At 43.4% G+C, this 19,772-nt stretch overlaps 1 protein-coding gene across 1 annotated transcript in view; it reads right to left on the reverse strand.

The window, feature by feature from the left end:
* Positions 1-19,772, reverse strand: part of LOC124044229 (amine oxidase [flavin-containing]) — an 82,311-nt gene that overhangs the window by 32,986 nt on the left and 29,553 nt on the right. Inside the window, exons 2-3 of the mRNA XM_046363819.1 lie at positions 3,432-3,526; positions 3,123-3,260 (exon numbers count right to left, since the gene is read on the reverse strand). Coding sequence (XP_046219775.1) covers positions 3,123-3,260; positions 3,432-3,526 — 233 coding nt within the window. The remainder of the gene's footprint in view (positions 1-3,122; positions 3,261-3,431; positions 3,527-19,772) is intronic.

The raw sequence follows: 19,772 nt of genomic DNA on the forward strand, positions 1-19,772 counted from the left end.
TAAGGTTAAACAGGGAGATACAGCTAGGGTTAGGATTGAACAGGGAGATAAAGCTAGGGTTAAGGTTAAACAGGGAGATACAGCTAGGGTTAGGATTGAACAGGGAGATAAAGCTAGGGTTAAGGTTAAACAGGGATGTAGAGATAAAGCTAGGGTTAGGGTTGAGATCTGAGTCTACTGAAGCTAGGCATACTGTTATTTAACAGCAGTAGACATGTCATAGCCTGGTCCCAGATCTATGTAGCATGGGACCAGGCCACTGTCCCTAAACACACTGTTCTCTGGTTCAATTGCCATAATAAATACACAAATATTATACAGTACAAGACTAATGAAATACATTTCCTTATAACAAAAGGAAGGAGATGAGGAAAGAAGCAAACTATTGAGATGTAGGGGTGGTTCTGGGCATGCCTAGTAGAGCAGGGTTGAATGATGTCATGTGCCAGAGGGCTCTTCCACGAGAAAACCCACGGAACCCTGTGACATCATCCACATGACCACTCTACTGCATTCTACTTTACTGCTGTGTGTGTGTGTGTATGTGTGTGTAGTGGAGGGGGGGGGTCGCACTAGTGTGTGTGTGTACATAGGCTACGTGCGCATGACTGGTCATGTGTGTGTGATTGATAGTGAATGACTCCAAAGTCCATGTTTTTATGGTTTCAGCGTTTGCTAACATCCTCCCTCAACATGCCCCATCACACAGGAAGGGTATTGAGATCAGCCCCATACAGTAGAAACCAGTTCAGAGAGCCCACTGATTTACAGTGGAGGGAGTAGGTTAACCTGGGTGTAAGGCTGAAGCCAGAGGGACCAATCTAATATGGAGGTAGACAATACTGCGTGTTAAGAATAATGCTGCTACTAGTGTAATAATATATGAGGGATATATTGGAGAGAGAGGATAGAGAGGGAGGGGGACAGTTGGAGGGGGGAGAGAAAAAGAAAGAAAGGAGAGAGGGGGGATAAAGAAAGAAAAAAGGGGGTGGCTGCAGGGCTTTCTTTTTTCTCTCACTGTTCTCTCTTTCCTCCCTCTCTCCGGGCCACTCTGGGGAGGAGAAACCACATTAGAAAACTCCTTCAGGCACAGATTAGCATCTCCAGTTGCTAACGCTCACTGCTAATGCTCACTGCTAATGCTCCAGAGAGGCTGGGCACACGGGCGGATGGTCACTAGATGGCCATGCTGGAAATGACCATATTGTCATCAGAACTTATGAGCAACTATGTGGAGTAGAGGTTGTGGTTGAGGCTAAGGGGTAAGGGGGAAAAGGGATACCTAGTCCAGGGTTCTGATACTAGGGATCTGGTACCAGTGCTCCTAGGGCTGTGACAGTCGGTCGGTCTCACGGTAATTGACTGTTATTTAACAATTAACCCATCTCATGGCTTCCACATATAGCATACAGGTCATTTTAAAAAGTCTAATAAATCCATGTAATATAGCCTACACCTTCACAATGAATCCATTATTTGTGTTTTAGACAAGTCTAAAGATGCATGAAATTTAAAAAATTGTCCATTTCAGAAGAGAAGAATATCATCCTCTGTATTGAGCGGTTAGCAAATGCTTAATTTTAGAGTTAATTAATGTAACTTTAGTTGTTCTACATTTACATTTACATTTAAGTCATTTCTACAAACGTTGGGCTATATGTTTAGATTTTTAATACATTGTAAGGCTGCATGATGCGACTCTAATGATGATTTGTTAAAAGGCGTGAGCTCTGCTTAGTTTTTTGTGCAGGCTGTTTACACTCAGATAGTCTCTCATTCACAATTTGACAAGCACGTGATCATGCCTTGAATTTCACGGCAGCATCCCCTTTTTGGCCGTAATGCACCCTAAAACATACATGCCTTTTGCGGCCCGGAATGCTGCGATGTGCCCTTCTCCCTGAGTGTGCTGTGCAATTGGAAGTCCTCTCACTCACATGGCTCTCCGTCCCAGGTCTTTATTAAAGGCTTCAAGTGAAGACAGACACATTGGGGACGCAACTGAATGCGTTCTAATGCAACTCCGAGGTGCATATTGAAGATATTGGAAGAACTGTCCACATTTACTTCTCGTCAGCCAACAAAAAGAGTCGACCTAATGAACAGCAAAAGCAATAGCCCATGTCAATCTACTATCCCCCATAGTACAAAAGTCCACCTATTCTGTGTGAGAAATATTCAAAAGAGTCTGGGACAGTTGTGGGATGCGATAGATCCCAAATTAATACAACCCCTAGCATAAAACAAAATGTTTTATGCAATGTGGCTGATGCAACAGATCAGAACGTTTAGCTTAAAATGTTGATAACCTATTAGGCTATTTCTTCACATTATAAGCACAGCAATGTCCACATGGTAATAGGCTGAAAGCTTGAATCTTCCATTAGCAGAAAAAAACATTATCAAGTGACCGCAAATGCAATTATGCATATAATGTTTTTATTATAAAGGTGCATTTTTATATATATATAAATATATATATTCTGCAGCACCTCACAAGCTGTGCTGCAGTACGCCGCAACTTTTAAAGGAAGAACCACTTCCCCAGGCAGGTAGCAAGTTTGGTACGCTACTAATGACCAGCAGCAGCATCAGATCTTGGAGAAATCTAATTACCGTGACTAAACAGTCATTTAGAATTTGACTGCCTTCGTGACTCTTAACCACTGGTGTGGCAGTAAAATGGTCACCGTAATTGCCCTAGGTGCTGTCTGTATATAGCTTAATTCATTTTTTACTCTGCATTGTTGGGAAGGGCTCGTAAGCAAGCATTTCATGTTAATGTCTACACCCGTTGTTTCCGGTGCATGTGACAAATAACATTTGATTTAGTATTCTGTTCTTTCAAAACATAGTCATGACTGAAAGAGAGACGTGCATTTCCTGTGCATTAGAGTGTGAGATGGCCAGAGCAGGACGTTATCTGTTATCTAATGGAAGTGGTCAATACTGGCCGAAGCAAAGCCCTGCGGCCACAGTGTTTCAGAGAAACCAATGGATCTATGATGGATCTGTCTGTTCAGGCCTCCCTGGATAACAATTGCCACTGTTTTTGAGGGACAGATGTGGCTAATACTGGTCCTACACTGGTTTTCAGCAAACAGGCACACGCGCACACACACCTTTACATAATGCACCAGTCTCTCCTCCTCGTTGACTTTGTAGGTCTTGACTCCACACTCTTTAGCCAATCGGAGGATACGATTCTGAGTAGGCCCGACGTAGGCCCCGCCCAGGTCAACATACTTAGTCTGCTCATTCTGGGGAAGGGGGGGGGGAGAGAGAGAGAGTGCACAATCCTAATCCCATAGATCAATTGTATTTGAATCTATAACCAAATCAGTTGCTTAAAAATGTTTTTGCTATGAACATGTAAAGCTGATTCTTATAGGGATTACACATTGACTGGCCTTTGGTCTGACAGGTCTTACCTGTACGGTGAAGGTCCGTCCACCAACCCGGTCTCTAGCTTCCAAAACCACAGGACTCAGCCCTTTCTCCTTCAACAGTTTAGCTGCACTCAGCCCTGGGAAAGAGACAAACAGCCAGAGAGCGAGAAACAGACAGAGAGAGAGGAGGAGAGGTAAGTGTAAACATGATGCTGATTATATGAAACATTTTGTATATAAACTATCCAACGATCCCCTCTGATAGAGCGAGAGAGAGACATGATGCTGAATATATGATAAAAATATTTTGTATATAAACTATCCCCACTTTTCACATCTGTTTACCTTCCCCTTTCATCCTTCCCCCTCTCATCATTCCCCCCTCTCATCCCTTCCCCCTATCAACCTCTCCCCCTATCAACCTTCTCCCCCTATCAACCTTCTCCCCCTATCAACCTTCCCCCTATCAACCTTCCCCCTATCAACCTTCTCCCTCTATCAACCTTTTCCCCCTATCAACCTTTCCCCCTATCAACCTTTTCCCCCTATCAACCTTTCCCCCTATCAACCTTTCCCCCTATCAACCTTTTCCCCCTATCAACCTTTTCCCCTATCAACCTTTTCCCCCTATCAACCTTCTCCCCTATCAACCTTCTTCCCCTATCAACCTTTCCCCCTATCAACCTTTTCCCCCTATCAACCTTCTCCCCTATCAACCTTTCCCCCTATCAACCTTTTCCCCCTATCAACCTTTCCCCTATCAACCTTTTCCCCCTATCAACCTTTTCCCTATCAACCTTTCCCCCTATCAACCTTTCCCCCTATCAACCTTCTCCCCTATCAACCTTCTCCCCCTCTCAACCTTCTCCCCTATCAACCTTCTCCCCCTATCAACCTTCTCCCCCTATCAACCTTCTCCCCTATCAACCTTCTATATATATTGGCATAGGAAACATTGGTTAACATTGCCAAAGCAAGTGAAATAGATAATAAACAAAAGTGAAATAAACAATACAAAAATTAACAGTAAACATTACACTCCCAGAAGTTCCAAAGGAATAAAGACATTTCAAATGTCAAACCAGGCCAAAGACCCCTCAGTGACACCAATACTCCTTAGCCGACCCACAAGAATGGAATGGTCTACCGTATCAGAAGCTTTGGCCAAGTCAGTAAGAATAGTAGAACAACATTGGTAAGAATCGAGGAGAATGGTGTCATAATTTAGGAACTTTAAATCAAATCATTATTGGTCACATGTATTTAGCAGATGTTATTGCTGGTGTAGCGAAATACTTGTGTTCCTAGCGCCAACAGTGCAGTAGTATTTTACAATTCACAACAATACACACAAATCTAGTAAAAGAATGGAATTAAGAAATATATAAATATTATATTGAGCAATGTCGGAGAGGCATTGAGTAAAATACAGTAGAATAGAATACAGTATATACACACACAGATGAGATGAGTAAAGCAGTATGTAAACATTATTTTAAAAATTATTAAAGTGGCTAGTGTTCCATTATTAAAGTGGCCAGGGATACCAAAGTCTCGGGCAGCAGACTCTAAGGTGCAGGGTTAGGTAACGGGGTGGAAGCCGGGTAGTGATGGCTATTTAAAAGTGATGGCCTTGAGATAGAAGCTGTTTTTCAGTCTCTCAGCCCCAGCTTCGATAAACCTGTACTGACCTCGCCTTCTGGATGATAGTGGGGTGAACAGGCCGTAGCTCGGGTGGTTGATGTCCTTGATGATTTTTGTTGGCCTTCCTGTGACATCGGGTGCTATAGGTGTCCTGGAGGGCAGGTAGTTTGACCCCGATGATGTGTTGGGCAGACTGCACATTCTCTGGAGAGCCCTGCAGTTGTGGGCGGTGTAGGTGCCGTACTAGGCGGTGATACAGCCCGACAGATGCGCTCAACTGTACAAGTTTGTGAGGGTTTTAGGGGCCAAGACAAATTTCTTCAGTCTCCTGAGGTCGAAGAGGCGCTGTTGCGCCTTCTTCACCACTGTCTGTGTGGGTGGACCATTTCAGATCGTCAGTGACGTGTACTCTGCGGAACTTGAAGCTTTCTACCTTCTCCACTGTGATCCAGTCGATGTGGATAGAGGCGTCTCCTCCTCCGTTTCCTGAAGTCCACGATCAGCTCCTTTGTTTTGTTTTAATTAATTAATTAATTTCACCTTTATTTAACCAGGTAGGCTAGTTGAGAACAAGTTCTCATTTACAATTGTGACCTGGCCAAGATAAAGCAAAGCAGTGCGACACAAACAACAACACAGAGTTACACATGGAATAAACAAACATACAATCAATAATGCAGTAGATTTTTTTTTATTCAGTATGTGCAAATGAGGTAGGATGAGGGAGAAAAGGCAATAAATAGGCCATGGTGGCAAAGTAATTACAATATAGCAATTAAACATTTGAATGGTAGAGGTGCAGAACATGAATGTGCAAGTAGAGATACTAGGGTGCAAAGGAGCATGTTAAATAAATGAATACAGTATGGGGATGAGTTAGATTGGATGAGCTATTTACAGATGAGCTATGTACAGGTGCAGTGATCGGTGAGCTGCTAGTGAGGGAGTTATGAGTCTCCAGCTTCAGAGAATTTTGAAGTTCGTTCCAGTCACTGGCAGCAGAGAACTGGATGGAGAGGCGGCCAAAGGAAGAATTGTCTTTGGGGGTGACCAGTGAGATATACCTGCTGGAGCGCTTGCTACGAGTGGGTGCTGCTATGGTGACCAGTGAGCTGAGATAAGGCGGGGCTTTAGCAGAGACTTGTAGATGACCTGGAGCCAGTGGGTTTGGCGACAAGTGTGAATCGAGAGCCAGCCAAAGAGAGCATACAGGTCGCAATGGTGGGTAGTATATGGGGCTTTGGTGACAAAACGGATGGCACTGTGATAGACTACATTCAATTTGTTGAGTAGAGTGTTGGAGGCTATTTTGTAAATGACATTACCGAAGTGGAGAATCGGTAGGATGGGCAATTTTATGAGGGTATGTTGTTCGCAAAATAGGAAGACAATTCTAGATTTAATTTTGGTTTGGAGATGTTTAACGTGAGTCTGGCATGAGAGTTTACAGTCTAACCAGACACATAGGTATTTTTAGTTGTCCACATATTCTAAGTCAGAACCGTCCAGAGTAGTGATGCTGGACGGGCGGGCAGGTGTGGGTAGCGATCAGTTGAAGAGCATGCATTTGGTTTTACTTGCATTTAAGAGCAGTTGGAGGCCACGGAAGGAGTTATGGCATTGATGCTCATCTGGAGGTTTGTTAACACAGTGTCCAAAGAAAGGCCAGAGGTATACAGAATGGTGTCGTCTGTGTAGAGGTGGATCAAATAATCCTCAGCAGCGAGAGCAACATCATTGATGTATACAGAGAAGAGAGAGGTCCCGGGAATTGAACCCTGAGGCACCCCAATAGACTGCCAGAGGTCCGGACAACAGTACCTCCGATTTGACATACTGAACTCTATCGGAGAAGTAGTTGGTGAACCAGGCGAGGCAATCATTTGAGAAACCAACGCTGTTGAGTCTGCCAATAAGAATGTTGTGATTGACAGAGTCGAAAGCCTTGGCCAGGTCGATGAATACGCCTGCACAGTACTGTCTCTTATCGATGGCGATTATGATATCGTTTAGGACCTTGAGCGTGGCTGAGGTGCACCCATGACCAGCTCTGAAACCAGATTGCATACCGGAGAAGGTACGGTGAGATTCGAAATGGTTGGTAATCTGTTTGTTAACTTGGCTTTCAAAGACCTTAGAAAGACAGGGTAGGATAGATATAGGTCTGTAGCAGTTTGGGTCTAGAGTGTCTCCCCCTTTGAAGAGGAGGATGTGACCGTGGCAGCTTTCCAATCTATGGGAATCTCAGACAATACGAGGTTGAGAGAGGTTGAACAGGCTAGCAATAGGGGTTGAAACAATTTTGGCAGATAAATTTAGAAAGAGAGGGTCCAGATTGTCTAGCCCGGCTGATTTATAGGGGTCCAGATTTTGCAGCTCTTTCAGAACATCAGCTATCTGGATTTGGGGAAAGGAGAAGTGGGGGAGGTTTGGGCGAGTTGCTGTGGGGAGCGCAGGGCTGTTGACCAGGGTCGGGGTAGCCAGGTGGAAAGCATGGCCAGCCGTAGAAAAATGCTTATTGAATTTCTCAATTATTGTGGATTTATCGGTGCTAACAGTGTTTCCAAGATTCAGTGCAGTGGGTAGCTGGGAAGAAGTGCTCTTATTCTCCATGAACTTTACAGTGTCCCAGAACGTTTTGGAGCTTGTGCTACAGGATACAAATTTCTGCTTGAAAAAGCTAGCCTTAGCTTTCCTAACTGTCTGTGTATACTTGTTCCTAACTTCCCTGAAAAGTTGCATATCAAGGGGGCTGTTCAATGCTAATGCAGAATGCCACAGGATGTTTTTGTGCTGTTCAAGGGCAGTCAGGTCTGAAGTGAACCAAGGGCTATATCTGTTCCTGGTTCATTTTTTTTTGAATGGGGCATGCTTATTTAAGATGGTGAGGAAGGCACTTTTAAAGAATAACCAGGCATCCTCTACTGACGGGATGAGGTCAATATCCTTCCAGGATACCCAGGCCTGGTCGATTAGAAAGGCCTGTTCGCTGAAGTGTTTTAGAGAGCATTTGACAGTGATGAGGGGTGGTCGTTTGACCGCAGACCCATTATGGATGCAGGCAATGAGGCAGTGATCGCTGAGATCTTGGTTGAAAACAGCAGAGGTGTATTTGCAGGGCAAGTTGGTAAGGATGATATCTATGAGGGTGCCCGTGTTGTACTTGGTGGGTTCATTGATAATTTGTATGAGATTGAGGGCATCAAGCTTAGATTGTAGGATGGCAAGCATGTCACAGTTTAGGTCACCTAGCAGCACGAGCTCTGAAGATAGATGGGGGCCAATCAATTCACATATGGTGTCCAGGGCACAGCTGGGGGCAGAGGGTGGTCTATAGCAAGCGTTAACAGTTTCTGGAAAAATGTATTTTTAGAAGTAGAAGTTTGATTTGTTTGGGTACAGACCTGGATAGTAAGACAGAACTGTAGGCTATGTCTGTAGTAGATTGCAACACCGCCCCCTTTGGCAGTTCTATCTTGTCGGGAAAATGTTATAGTTAGGGATGGAAATTTCAGGGTTTTTGTTGGACTTCCTAAGCCAGGACTCAGACACGGCTAGGACATCCGGGTTGGCAGAGGGTGCTAAAGCAGTGAATAAAACAAACTTAGGGAGGAGGCTTCTAATGTTAACATGCATGAGCTTTTACGGTTACATAAGTGAACAAGTGAGAGCACCTGGGGAGTAGGAGTGGAGCTAGGCACTGCAGGGCCTGAGTTAACTGCTACATCACCAGAGGAACAGAGGAGGAGTAGGATGAGGGTGCGGCTAAAGGCTAACAGGACTGGTCTTTTAGTGCGTTCAGAGCAGAGAGTAAAAGGAGCAGGTTCCAGGGTGTGAGAGAATAGATTCAAGGTGTAATGTACAGACAGAGGTATGGTAGGAGTACATTGGAGGCATTGAGAAATGATGAGAGAGATATTGTCTCCAGAAACATTTAAGCCAGGTGATGTCACCGCTTATGTCAGAGGTGGAACTAAATGGTAGGTTATGGAATATTGAGCAGGGCTAGAAGCTTTACAGTGAAATAAGACAATAATTACTAACCAGGACAGTAATGGACAAGGCATATTGATGTTAGGGAGAGGCATGCATGGCCGGGTGATCAATGGGGGTCCAGTGAGTGGTTGGGCTGGCTGGAGACATGGCGATTCAGACAGCTAGCAGGCCGGGGCTACAAGCTAGCAGACTGGGGCTAGCAAGCTAGCAGAAGGGCCTTAGAGGGACGTTGACGGAGTAAAGTCTGCTTTAGCCTCTGCGTTGGTGATGTCAATAGACCAGTCGTGATTAGTTCCGAGTAGCAGAGGGGTCCAAGTCCAATTGGCAAAATAGGTATAGTGGCACAAGAAATCGCCCAATGGATCTATACAGCTAACAGTCCAATATGCTCTAGACAGCTAGCGGGATGCGGCTTGAGGATGGGCATTCAGGGGTGGTCACGATGTAGAGGCCAGTTGAGTACCCCCTCGAGTAGAATAAGTCGTAGTCGAGTCGTGAATGATCGGCGGGGTTCCGTGCCCCGTACCGGCAGTAGAAGGGGCCTGGGTATTGACGTTGAGTGAGTTTAATTTCCTGACACCACACTCCCTGGGCCCTCACCTCCTCCCTATAGGCTGTCTCGTTATTGTTGGTAATCAGGCCTACTACTGTTGTGTCATCTGCAAACTAGATTGAGTTGGAGGCGTGCGTGGCCACGCAGTCATCGGTGAACAGGGAGTACAGGAGGGGGCTGAGCATGCACCCTTGCTGGGCCCCTGTGTTAAGGATCAGTAAAGTGGAGGTGTTGTTTCCTACCTTTAACCCTTCAGGAAGTCCAGGACGGGTAAGCACATTAAAGTGGGACTAAGGTGTCAGGTAAGCTAGAGGTGATATGAAGCACTTTATGATGACAGAAGTGAGTGCTACGGGGTGATAGTCATTTAGTTACCTTTGCTTTCTTGTGTACAGGAACAATGGTGGACGGAAAACCATTCGCCCGTATTGGGGGGGTCTCTCTCTCTCTCTCTCTCTCTCTCTCTCTCTCTCTCTCTCTCTCTTGTATATGCCACCCTTGACCTCTGTACTCAGTGACCACCTGCTCACCTCAATATCATGTGAGTAAAGAAAGCAGAATAGGAAAGAGCAAAAGACTTCCACACACATCTGAGGAATCGTAGTTCCCTACATGTGCAATAGGGTGTAATTTAAGAGACAACATCCTTTCTCCACAGATAAGACGAGTCTGGTTTTCCTCTGCTGCTCAACAGTCATACTACTCCCATTCATAATCTGGCGGTCTTGTTTCCGGCTTTTCAATATTGTTGTGGACAGATGAGTTGATATTAGGGTCTCCAGCATGGGTGTCCACTGTCCCTCCAGCAGGCTCACTTAGCCAATGGCTGCCTGTTGCATTGACTTCAGACCAGTTTGTCATTGCAGTGTGAGTGCATTATATTCTTTCACAGTTACCATAGTGACCCTAAGGCCATCTCTGTCTATAGCGTGATTCAATAAGACATCACATTTCACACGTGTAATTACAGTTGAAGCTAGGCAAGGTCACAATGGCACACGTACGTACACACACACACACACACACACACACACACACACACACACACACACACACACACACACACACACACACACACACACACACACACACACACACACACACACACACACACACACACACACACACACACACACACACACACACAGTGGATTATCTGTCCTTTGTCAGTCAAGTGGTCATTCAGACAGAAGACGCACAGGCAGCATGTCCCAGAGAGAAAGAGATAGAAAGTACGCAAGAGACAAGAGACAGAGGAACAAAATGAGAGAGAGAGAGATGGACTTGATAAAGAAATACATACTGTATTCCTCTTCACAGTCCATGTTGCAATCTCTCAACAGGTGCTCACATCTGTCTAAATGTTTTTATGGCCCCCATCCCTCTCCATCTCTCCAGAGCACACTTAAGTCTGGAAAGCTACCAGGGTATAAGTAAGTAAGTATACTTTTACCAAGCTTCTACACCCCCCCCACCCCACATACACACACACACACACCACTCTGAGGGAGTACTATTTATTTGAAGTAAATTGATACTATTAGATGTTCTCTATCCAAAGGTCAGACAAGCTCAATTGATACTATTAGGTGTTCTCTATCCAAAGGTCAGACAAGCTCAATTGATACTATTAGATGTTCTCTATCCAAAGGTCAGACAAGCTCAATTGATACTATTAGATGTTCTCTATCCAAAGGTCAGACAAGCTCAATTGATACTATTAGATGTTCTCTATCCAAAGGTCAGACAAGCTCAATTGATACTATTAGATGTTCTCTATCCAAAGGTCAGACAAGCTCAATTGATACTATTAGGTGTTCTCTATCCAAAGGTCAGACAAGCTCAATTGATACTATTAGGTGTTCTCTATCCAAAGGTCAGACAAGCTAGACATCTACAAGGCCATGCTAGGCAAAGCTCCGCCTTATCTCAGCTCACTGGTCACGATGGCAACACCCATCCGTAGCACGCGCTCCAGAAGGTGTATCTCATTGATCATCCCTAAAGCCAACACCTCATTCGGCCGCTTTTCGTTCCAGTACTCTGCTGCCTGTGACTGGAACGAATTGCAAAAATCGCTGAAGTTGGAGACTGTTAATCTGCAATATTGTAATTATTCGCCTACCTCCTCATGCCTTTTGCACACATTGTATATAGATAATTGTTTACTCCATGTGTAACTCTGTTGTCTGTTCACACTGCTATGCTTTATCTTGGCCAGGTCGCAGTTGCAAATGAGAACCTGTTCTCAACTAGCCTACCTGGTTAAATAAAGGTGAAATAAAAAAAAAAAAAATAAAAAGCTCAATTGATGCTATTAGGTGTTCTCTATCCAAAGGTCAGACAAGCTCAATTGTTCAAAACAAAAACAAGCTCTGACCGTTTCACTTTGTTGTTTATGCCAACAGCACTCTGGAAAAATAAGATAACTTCACTCTGAGTATTGCCTTGATAAACAACATTTTGAGGGGGGGGGGTGATGGTGAATCCTTCCTAACATCAAAGGATTTCTTTGTTGCTCAGTTCCATTTGGAGAGAGGTAATTTGTCTGAATTGGACAAACAACAATGATTGTGTGATAAAAGACATGAAATGAGCCTGATGCCATATGCTCTCACACACACAAACACAGACAAAGAGAGACAGAGAAAGAATCGTTTGCAGCTCTGTTGAAGCCTGGGTCTGTACTTTGTCAATGGTAGGTTACGGGGGGACTCTTTGGGGAGATTCACCTACTGCTCATCTCTTGGCCACAGTATAGTAGACTATATGATCACAGACATGAACCCTTTCTCTCTCAAGTCATTCACTGTCAAGTGACTAACACCTCTGTCTGATCAGAGCCAAATTACGTTGTTCCTCAAAAGAACAGACATAGAAACAACCAGACGTACACAGCCCAGTAAGCTGTACAACATCAGACATTCACAGCCCAGTAAGCTGTACCACATCAGACATTCACAGCCCAGTAAGCTGTACAACATCAGACATTCACAGCCCAGTAAGCTGTACAACATCAGACATTCACAGCCCAGTAAGCTGTACAACATCAGACATTCACAGCCCAGTAAGCTGTACAACATCAGACATTCACAGCCCAGTAAGCTGTACAACATCAGACATTCACAGCCCAGTAAGCTGTACAACATCAGACATTCACAGCCCAGTAAGCTGTACAACATCAGACATTCACAGCCCAGTAAGCTGTACAACATCAGACATTCACAGCCCAGTAAGCTGTACAACATCAGACATTCACAGCCCAGTAAGCTGTACAACATCAGACATTCACAGCCCAGTAAGCTGTACAACATCAGACATTCACAGCCCAGTAAGCTGTACAACATCAGACATTCACAGCCCAGTAAGCTGTACAACATCAGAAATTCATACAGATGGGCCCCAAACAGCACAGAAGAATACCAGAAAGCAACCTGGAACCAAAATATCCAAACACTCTAAGATAACTCTCTGGAGACCACTTTCACTCACAGTAAAGAAGGCATCAATCTAGCAGTACAAACATCAACTATATATTCAGGCAAATGGCAAAAATTGATTTAAAAAAATGTTTTAAGATCACAGATGACAAATGGTTTGATGCAGATTGTAAAATTATAATGAATAAACGTAGAACACTATCCAACAAAAGCACAGAGAATTACGCCTTCATAACTGTGAGACTTTAAAACTCTATAAACGTACCACTCAGAACCAAAAAATCACAGTACAACAGCAAGCAGCTGACATTAATTGAGGAGTCCATAAACACAAACAACGTCTGGCAAAATTGGAAGAAAAAATAATCGAAAGAAGAGGAATTAGCAATACAAAATGGTGACATATGGAGCCATGTTAAAACCCTCTACAACACCGTTCAAACAGACACAAACGCAGAAAACGACAAATTCACGAGAAGCTGAATGGATTAGAAAAAGCTACAAAGGACAATCAAAATCCATTGGACTCCCCAATTACTGACCAGGAGCTCTATATGAAACTTCAGGCCATCAAATGTAAAACAAGCATGCGGACCTGATGGCATCCTAAATGAGATGCTCAAACTCACTAGTGCAACATTTCAATTGGCTAAACTGTGTAATTTGATCCTGAGTGTAGGTTATTTCCCTGACATCAAGGACTCATAACCCCAATCTTTAAGAACGGAGACAAATTTGACCCTAACAATTACAGAGGCATTGGTGTGAACAGTAACCGGGGGAAGGTTTTCTGTAGTATTATAAATGTATGAGTTCTAAACTTACTTAATAAGCACAATGCCAAATTGGATTAAAATACCAAAACATCGTACAACTGATCATATTTACACCCTACACAACCTGAGAGATAAACATGTACACCAAAATAATACCAAATACTTATCGACTTCCAAAAAGCGTTTTGATTCGATTTGATTCATACAGGACTGTTCTACAAAGTTATTGAAAGGGGTGTAGGGGGTAAAACATGACATAATTAAATCAATGTATACTGGCAATACGTGCAGCATTAAAATTGGCAAGAAAATAACCAAATTCTTTAACCAGGGGCGGGGCCTTCTTCAGGGTTGCAATCTGAGCCCTGCACTCTTTTAAATGTACATCAACTAATTGGCCACTATTCTAGAAAAATCCTCATTCCCTTGTGTTCGTCTCCACAATTCAGTGGAGTAGGCATTCAGTTAAATGGCTGCTCTTCGCAGATGACCTATGTCTGCTGTCACCCACAGCACATAGCCTACAGCAGAGCCTGGACCTGCTAGAGCAGTACTGCTAGACCTGGGCCCTGGACCTGCTAGAGCCGTACTGCTAGACCTGGGCCCTGGACCTGCTAGAGCAGTACTGCCAGATATGGGCCCTGGCAGTAAACCCCCACAGCACATAGCCTACAGCAGAGCCTGGACCTGCTAGAGCAGTACTGCCAGATGTGGGCCCTGGCAGTAAACCCCCACAGCACATAGCCTACAGCAGAGCCTGGACCTGCTAGAGCAGTATTGCCAGATGTGGGCCCTGGCAGTAAACCCCCACAGCACATAGCCTACAGCAGAGCCTGGACCTGCTAGAGCAGTACTGCCAGATGTGGGCCCTGGCAGTAAACCCCCACAGCACATGGCCTACAGCAGAGCCTGGACCTGCTAGAGCAGTACTGCCAGATGTGGGCCCTGGCAGTAAACCCCAAAAATACTAAAATAATGATTTTCCAGAGAAGATCCAGATCTCAGGGAATTAGACCAAATGTCACGGCTCTCCTCGTAATGAGGATCAGACCAAAGCGCAGCGGGGTAAGCGTTCATGATTTTATTTGATCACAAAACACTCGAACAAAATAAACAAGAGGGAATACCGAAACAGTTCTGTCAGATGCATAAACTATACAGACAACAGAAAATAATATAAAATAACTACCCACAAAACACATGTGGGAAAAAGGCTGCATAAGTATGATTCCCAATCAGAGATAATGATAGACAGCTGTCCCTGATTGAGAACCATACCAAAACATAGAAATAAAGAAGCTAGAATGCCCACCCTAGTCACGTGACACCAAAGTTTTCAATTGGTACAAAATATATAGAGTACTGCACACACTACAACTACTTAGGTTTAAAAATAAGCTCAACTGGACACCTTAATGGGGCAGTGAATGAACTGAGAGGGAAATTACGCAGGGAATTCTACGCCATTAAAAAGCTAATTCAAATTGAAATACCTATTAAAATGTGGCTAAAACTAATTGAATATGTCATTGAACCAATTGCACTTTATGGCAGCGAGGTGTGGGGTCCACTTGCAAAACAAGATTTCATCAAATGGGACAAACACCCCATTGAAACCCTGCATGCAGACTTCTGTAAGATTCTCCTACACGTTCAGAGGAACACTACAAACAATGCATGCAGGGCAGAATTAGGCCAATATCCACTAATAATAAAAACTTTAAAAAGAGCCATTAAGTTTTGGAAACATCTAAAATACAGTGACCCCCTCTCATATCATTACCAAGCCCTGCAATGCCAAGAGCTGAGCAAAGAAAAGAGTCCCCTCACCCAGCTGGTCCTGGGGCTGAGTTCACAAACCTGTTCTACTAACACACAGAAGCCTCAGGACCAGAACATCCAATCAATCAGAATAAACCAAATTACAACACAGTCAAAACAAAACTACATTACTTTTTGGGAAACACAAGCACAAACACAAAGCAAAATGCAGTGCTATCTGGCCCTAAATCAACAGTACACCGTGGCTAAATATTTGACCATGGTCACTGATCAAAACCTTAGAAAAACTTTGACAAAGTACAGGCTGAGTGAGCACAGCCTTGCCATTGAGAAGGGTAGACACAGGAAAACCTGGCTCCCTGTAGAGGAAAGGCTGTGCAACCACTGCACAGCAGCAGAACCTGAGACGGAGCTGCATTTCCTGACAAAATGTCAAAAATATAAAACAATTAGAGTGTAATTTCCCCAGATTTGAAACCCTTATTCAAGGTTTCAAAGACCTCTCTGATGAGGGTAGGCTACCTGTCCTGATGGGGGAGGACGCAGAGAGCTGTGGGTTGGCAGCGCACTACATTGCTGCCTGCCATAAGTTGAGGGACAGTGTCTGACAGACCAATCAACCAGCACATGTACTCTACTGTATGCTTATTGTTATTGTTGAATGTACAGTTATTTTGACCCTTGGTTATTGTTGTTACTGATGTTGACCATTTTGATTCTAATTTTTTTATATTGTAAATATCCAAAATAAACTTTGGCAATATGTACATTGTTACGTCATGCCAATAAAGCAAATTGAATTGAATTGAGAGAGAGGCACATTCTCTGAAAGAGCCTTTTACATTCAATGGGTGTTTTCCCTTTCACTTGGAAGTAGAGACATATCAAGAAGCTGATTAAACAGCATGATCATTACACAGGTGCACCTTGTGCTGGGGACATTAAAAGGCCACTTTAAAATGTGTAGTTTTGTCACACAACACAATGCCACAGATGTCTCAAGGTGAGGCTGCAGGAATGTCCACTGTTACTAGAGAATTTAATGTTAATGTCTCTACTATAAGCCCCCTTCAACATCATTTTAGAGAATTTGTCAGTATGTCCAACATGCCTCACAACCGCAGACCGCATGTAACCATGCCAGCCCAGGACCTCCAGATCCGGCTTCTTCACCAGCTGGATTGTGTGAGACCAGCCACCTAGACAGCTGATGAAACTGAGGAGTATTTCTGTCTGCAATAAGACCTTTTTGTGGGGAAAAACTCATTCTAATTGGCAGGTCTGGACCCCCAGGGGGTGGGCCTATAGCCTTCCAGGCCCACTCATGCCTTTGCCCCTGCCCAGTCATGTGAAATCCATAGATTAGGCCCAATGAATTTATTTCAATTGACTGATTTCCGTATATGAACTGTAACTCAATAAAATCATTGAAATTCTTGCTTTTAAAATTGTTGTTCAGTATACAATGCAGTGAATACTGTATAAAGGTACAAAAGAGACTATTTTGAAGTCTTGATTACAGGAAAGGGTTATAGGGCTAGTGTTTGCAGTAGAACGTGGAGTGGTGCTGGGTTGTTTACTCTCCACTATGGAGTAAGGCATGGAGAATATGGCTGGGTGAACCACGGAGAATATGGCTGGGTGAACGATGGAGAATATGGCTGGGTGAACGATGGAGAATGGCCCTAAAGGGATTACTACCATTGAGGAAAAGGTCAGTGAGTTTTTGAATGAAATGCTAGAAGATAATGACTTCTCTGGGAGAATGAAGGTCTCTGCTTCCCTCTCAATTCCTGTTTCTCTCTCTCTCTTAATAACATTTGAATTTAAGGGCTTTATTGGCATGGGAAACATATGTTTACATTGCTAAAGCAAGTGAAATAGATAAAGAACAATGTAAGGGATTTCCTCCTCTTCTTCCGAATGAATACTCTAATTCTCACAAGGAAGCCCGACCTCCACACCCTTTTTCTCCGTCTTTTTTCTTCATGCAAAGGACAGGGATTTGGGCCTGTTCCCGAGAAAGCAGTATGTACTTCGCTTCGGTCTCATTAAAAGGAAAAAGCTTCTTCCAGTTCGAGGTGAATAATCACTGTTCTGATGTCCAGAATTTATTTTCAGTCATAAGTGACAGTAGAAGCAACATTATGGACAAAATTAGTTTAAAAAAATAAGTTAAACAACTCAAAAAATAAAATAAAAAGATAGCACAATTATTTAGGAGCACGTAAAACGGTCAGACATCCTCTCCGGTGCCATATGGTTCAGTACTACACAAATTGGTTTAATTATATATTTACAAGCTACTTTAAAATGGGAACATACACACTTAATACTTTAAAAACAGGTCCCTAGCGGACTGACAACAATATGGCTGCTTGTTAAAAAAGACATGGAGGGCGAGAGAGAGATGGACAGAAACATATAACATTGGTACACTTAGAAACTACTCTCACATACAGTAATCCTATATTTTGCACACGAACCATCGCCTGCTTGGAGTAAGAAATCATGGATGAAATGCCTTGGTTCACCGTGTATCTCTCTCGGAACCGGGCCAACGTCGAAAGGGGGTTGGGCCTTTTTGCGGCACGCTTGTAAGGCTCTGATTGTCCAAAAAGGTTCCAACAAGTCTTCTGTTGTTCTCCTCTGCAGTTGTCCGGTGACTTGTCGTGTAGTCCTGAACAGAACTACAGAGTTTCTCCCTCCATTCGCACTGGAAGATGCTTCTTTGAAGAAAGGCTAGCCAGCCGTGCCGATGGTTCTCAGTGGGGTGATGAGAGTAACGTAATATGATGGTTTGAACAGAGTAGTAGTATGGTCCCACTTAATATCACTTTCAAAGATAGTTTACTTAAGACAGCTAATCAGCTGTACCAGCGATTGTCCGGGAGGTAAGTTTATCGTCTCTACCTCGTGTTGAGATTCAGAGTTCAGACCACTTTAAACGTAAGCTGCAGCTTTATGGCCATCTGGTCTGATGTGTATTTTCTTAACCCATCATTATATTCAGTTTGTTCAAAAAGGGTGGTTCCATCAGACTGACACACTCAAACCTTATTCAGGAGCGTGACTTGTCACTGTGCAAAGCTTACACTACCGTTCAAAAGTTTGGGGTCACTTAGAAATGCCCTTGTTTTTGCAAGAAAAGCACATTTTTTTGTCAATTTTAAAATAGCCTTTTAAAATGATAATGATCCATTTGTTGTTAACTTGTTGATAACTGATCATTAAACAACCCTTTTGCAAATATGTTAGCACAGCTGAAAACTGAAGGTTATTCCATGTGAGAAATTGTCAAGAAAATATAGATCTCGTGCAACGCAATGTGTGCTACTCCATTCACAGAACAGCGCAAACATAATAGAAAGAGTGGGAGGCCCTGGTGCACAACTGAGCAAGAGGACAAGTGTCTAGTTTGAGAAACAGACGTCTCACAAGTCCTCAACTGGCAGCTTCATTAAATAGTACCCACAAAACACCAGTCTCAACGTCAACAGTTAAGAGGCGACTCCGGGATGCTGGCCATCTAGGTAGAGTTCCTCTGTCCAGTGTCTGTGTTCTTTTGCCCATCTTAATCTTTTATTGGCCAGCCTGAGATACAGTATGGCTTTTTCTTTGCAACTCTGTGTTCACATGAGTTCTCCATCACTACAGTGACTTGCAAAAGTATTCCTCCCCCTTTGCATGTTTCCTATTTTGTTCCATTACAACCTGTCATGTTTATTTGGATATCATGTAATGGACACAAAATAGTCCAAATTGGTGAAGTGAAATGAAAAAAATAACTTGTTTATAAAAAATCGAAATCCAAAACGGAATGTCGTGCGGTTCATATGTATTCACTATGAAGCCCCTAAATAAGATCTGGTGCAACCAATAACCTTCAGAAGTCACAGAATTTGTTAAATAAAGTCCACCTGTGTGCAATCTAAGTGTCACATGATCTCAGTATATATATATATATATATATATATACACCTGTTCTAAAAGGCCCCAGAGTCTGCAACACCACTAAGCAAGGGGCACCACCAAGCAAGCGGCACTATGAAGACCAAGGAGCTCTCCAAACTGGTCAGGGACAACGTTGTGGAGAAGTACAGATCAGGATTGGGTTATAAGAAAATATCATAAACTTTGAACATCCCACGAAGAATAGAAAGAATATGGCACCACAACAAACCTACCAAGA

Source organism: Oncorhynchus gorbuscha, linkage group LG09 (assembly GCF_021184085.1).
Source record: "Oncorhynchus gorbuscha isolate QuinsamMale2020 ecotype Even-year linkage group LG09, OgorEven_v1.0, whole genome shotgun sequence".
Classification (NCBI taxonomy): Eukaryota; Metazoa; Chordata; class Actinopteri; order Salmoniformes; family Salmonidae; genus Oncorhynchus; species Oncorhynchus gorbuscha.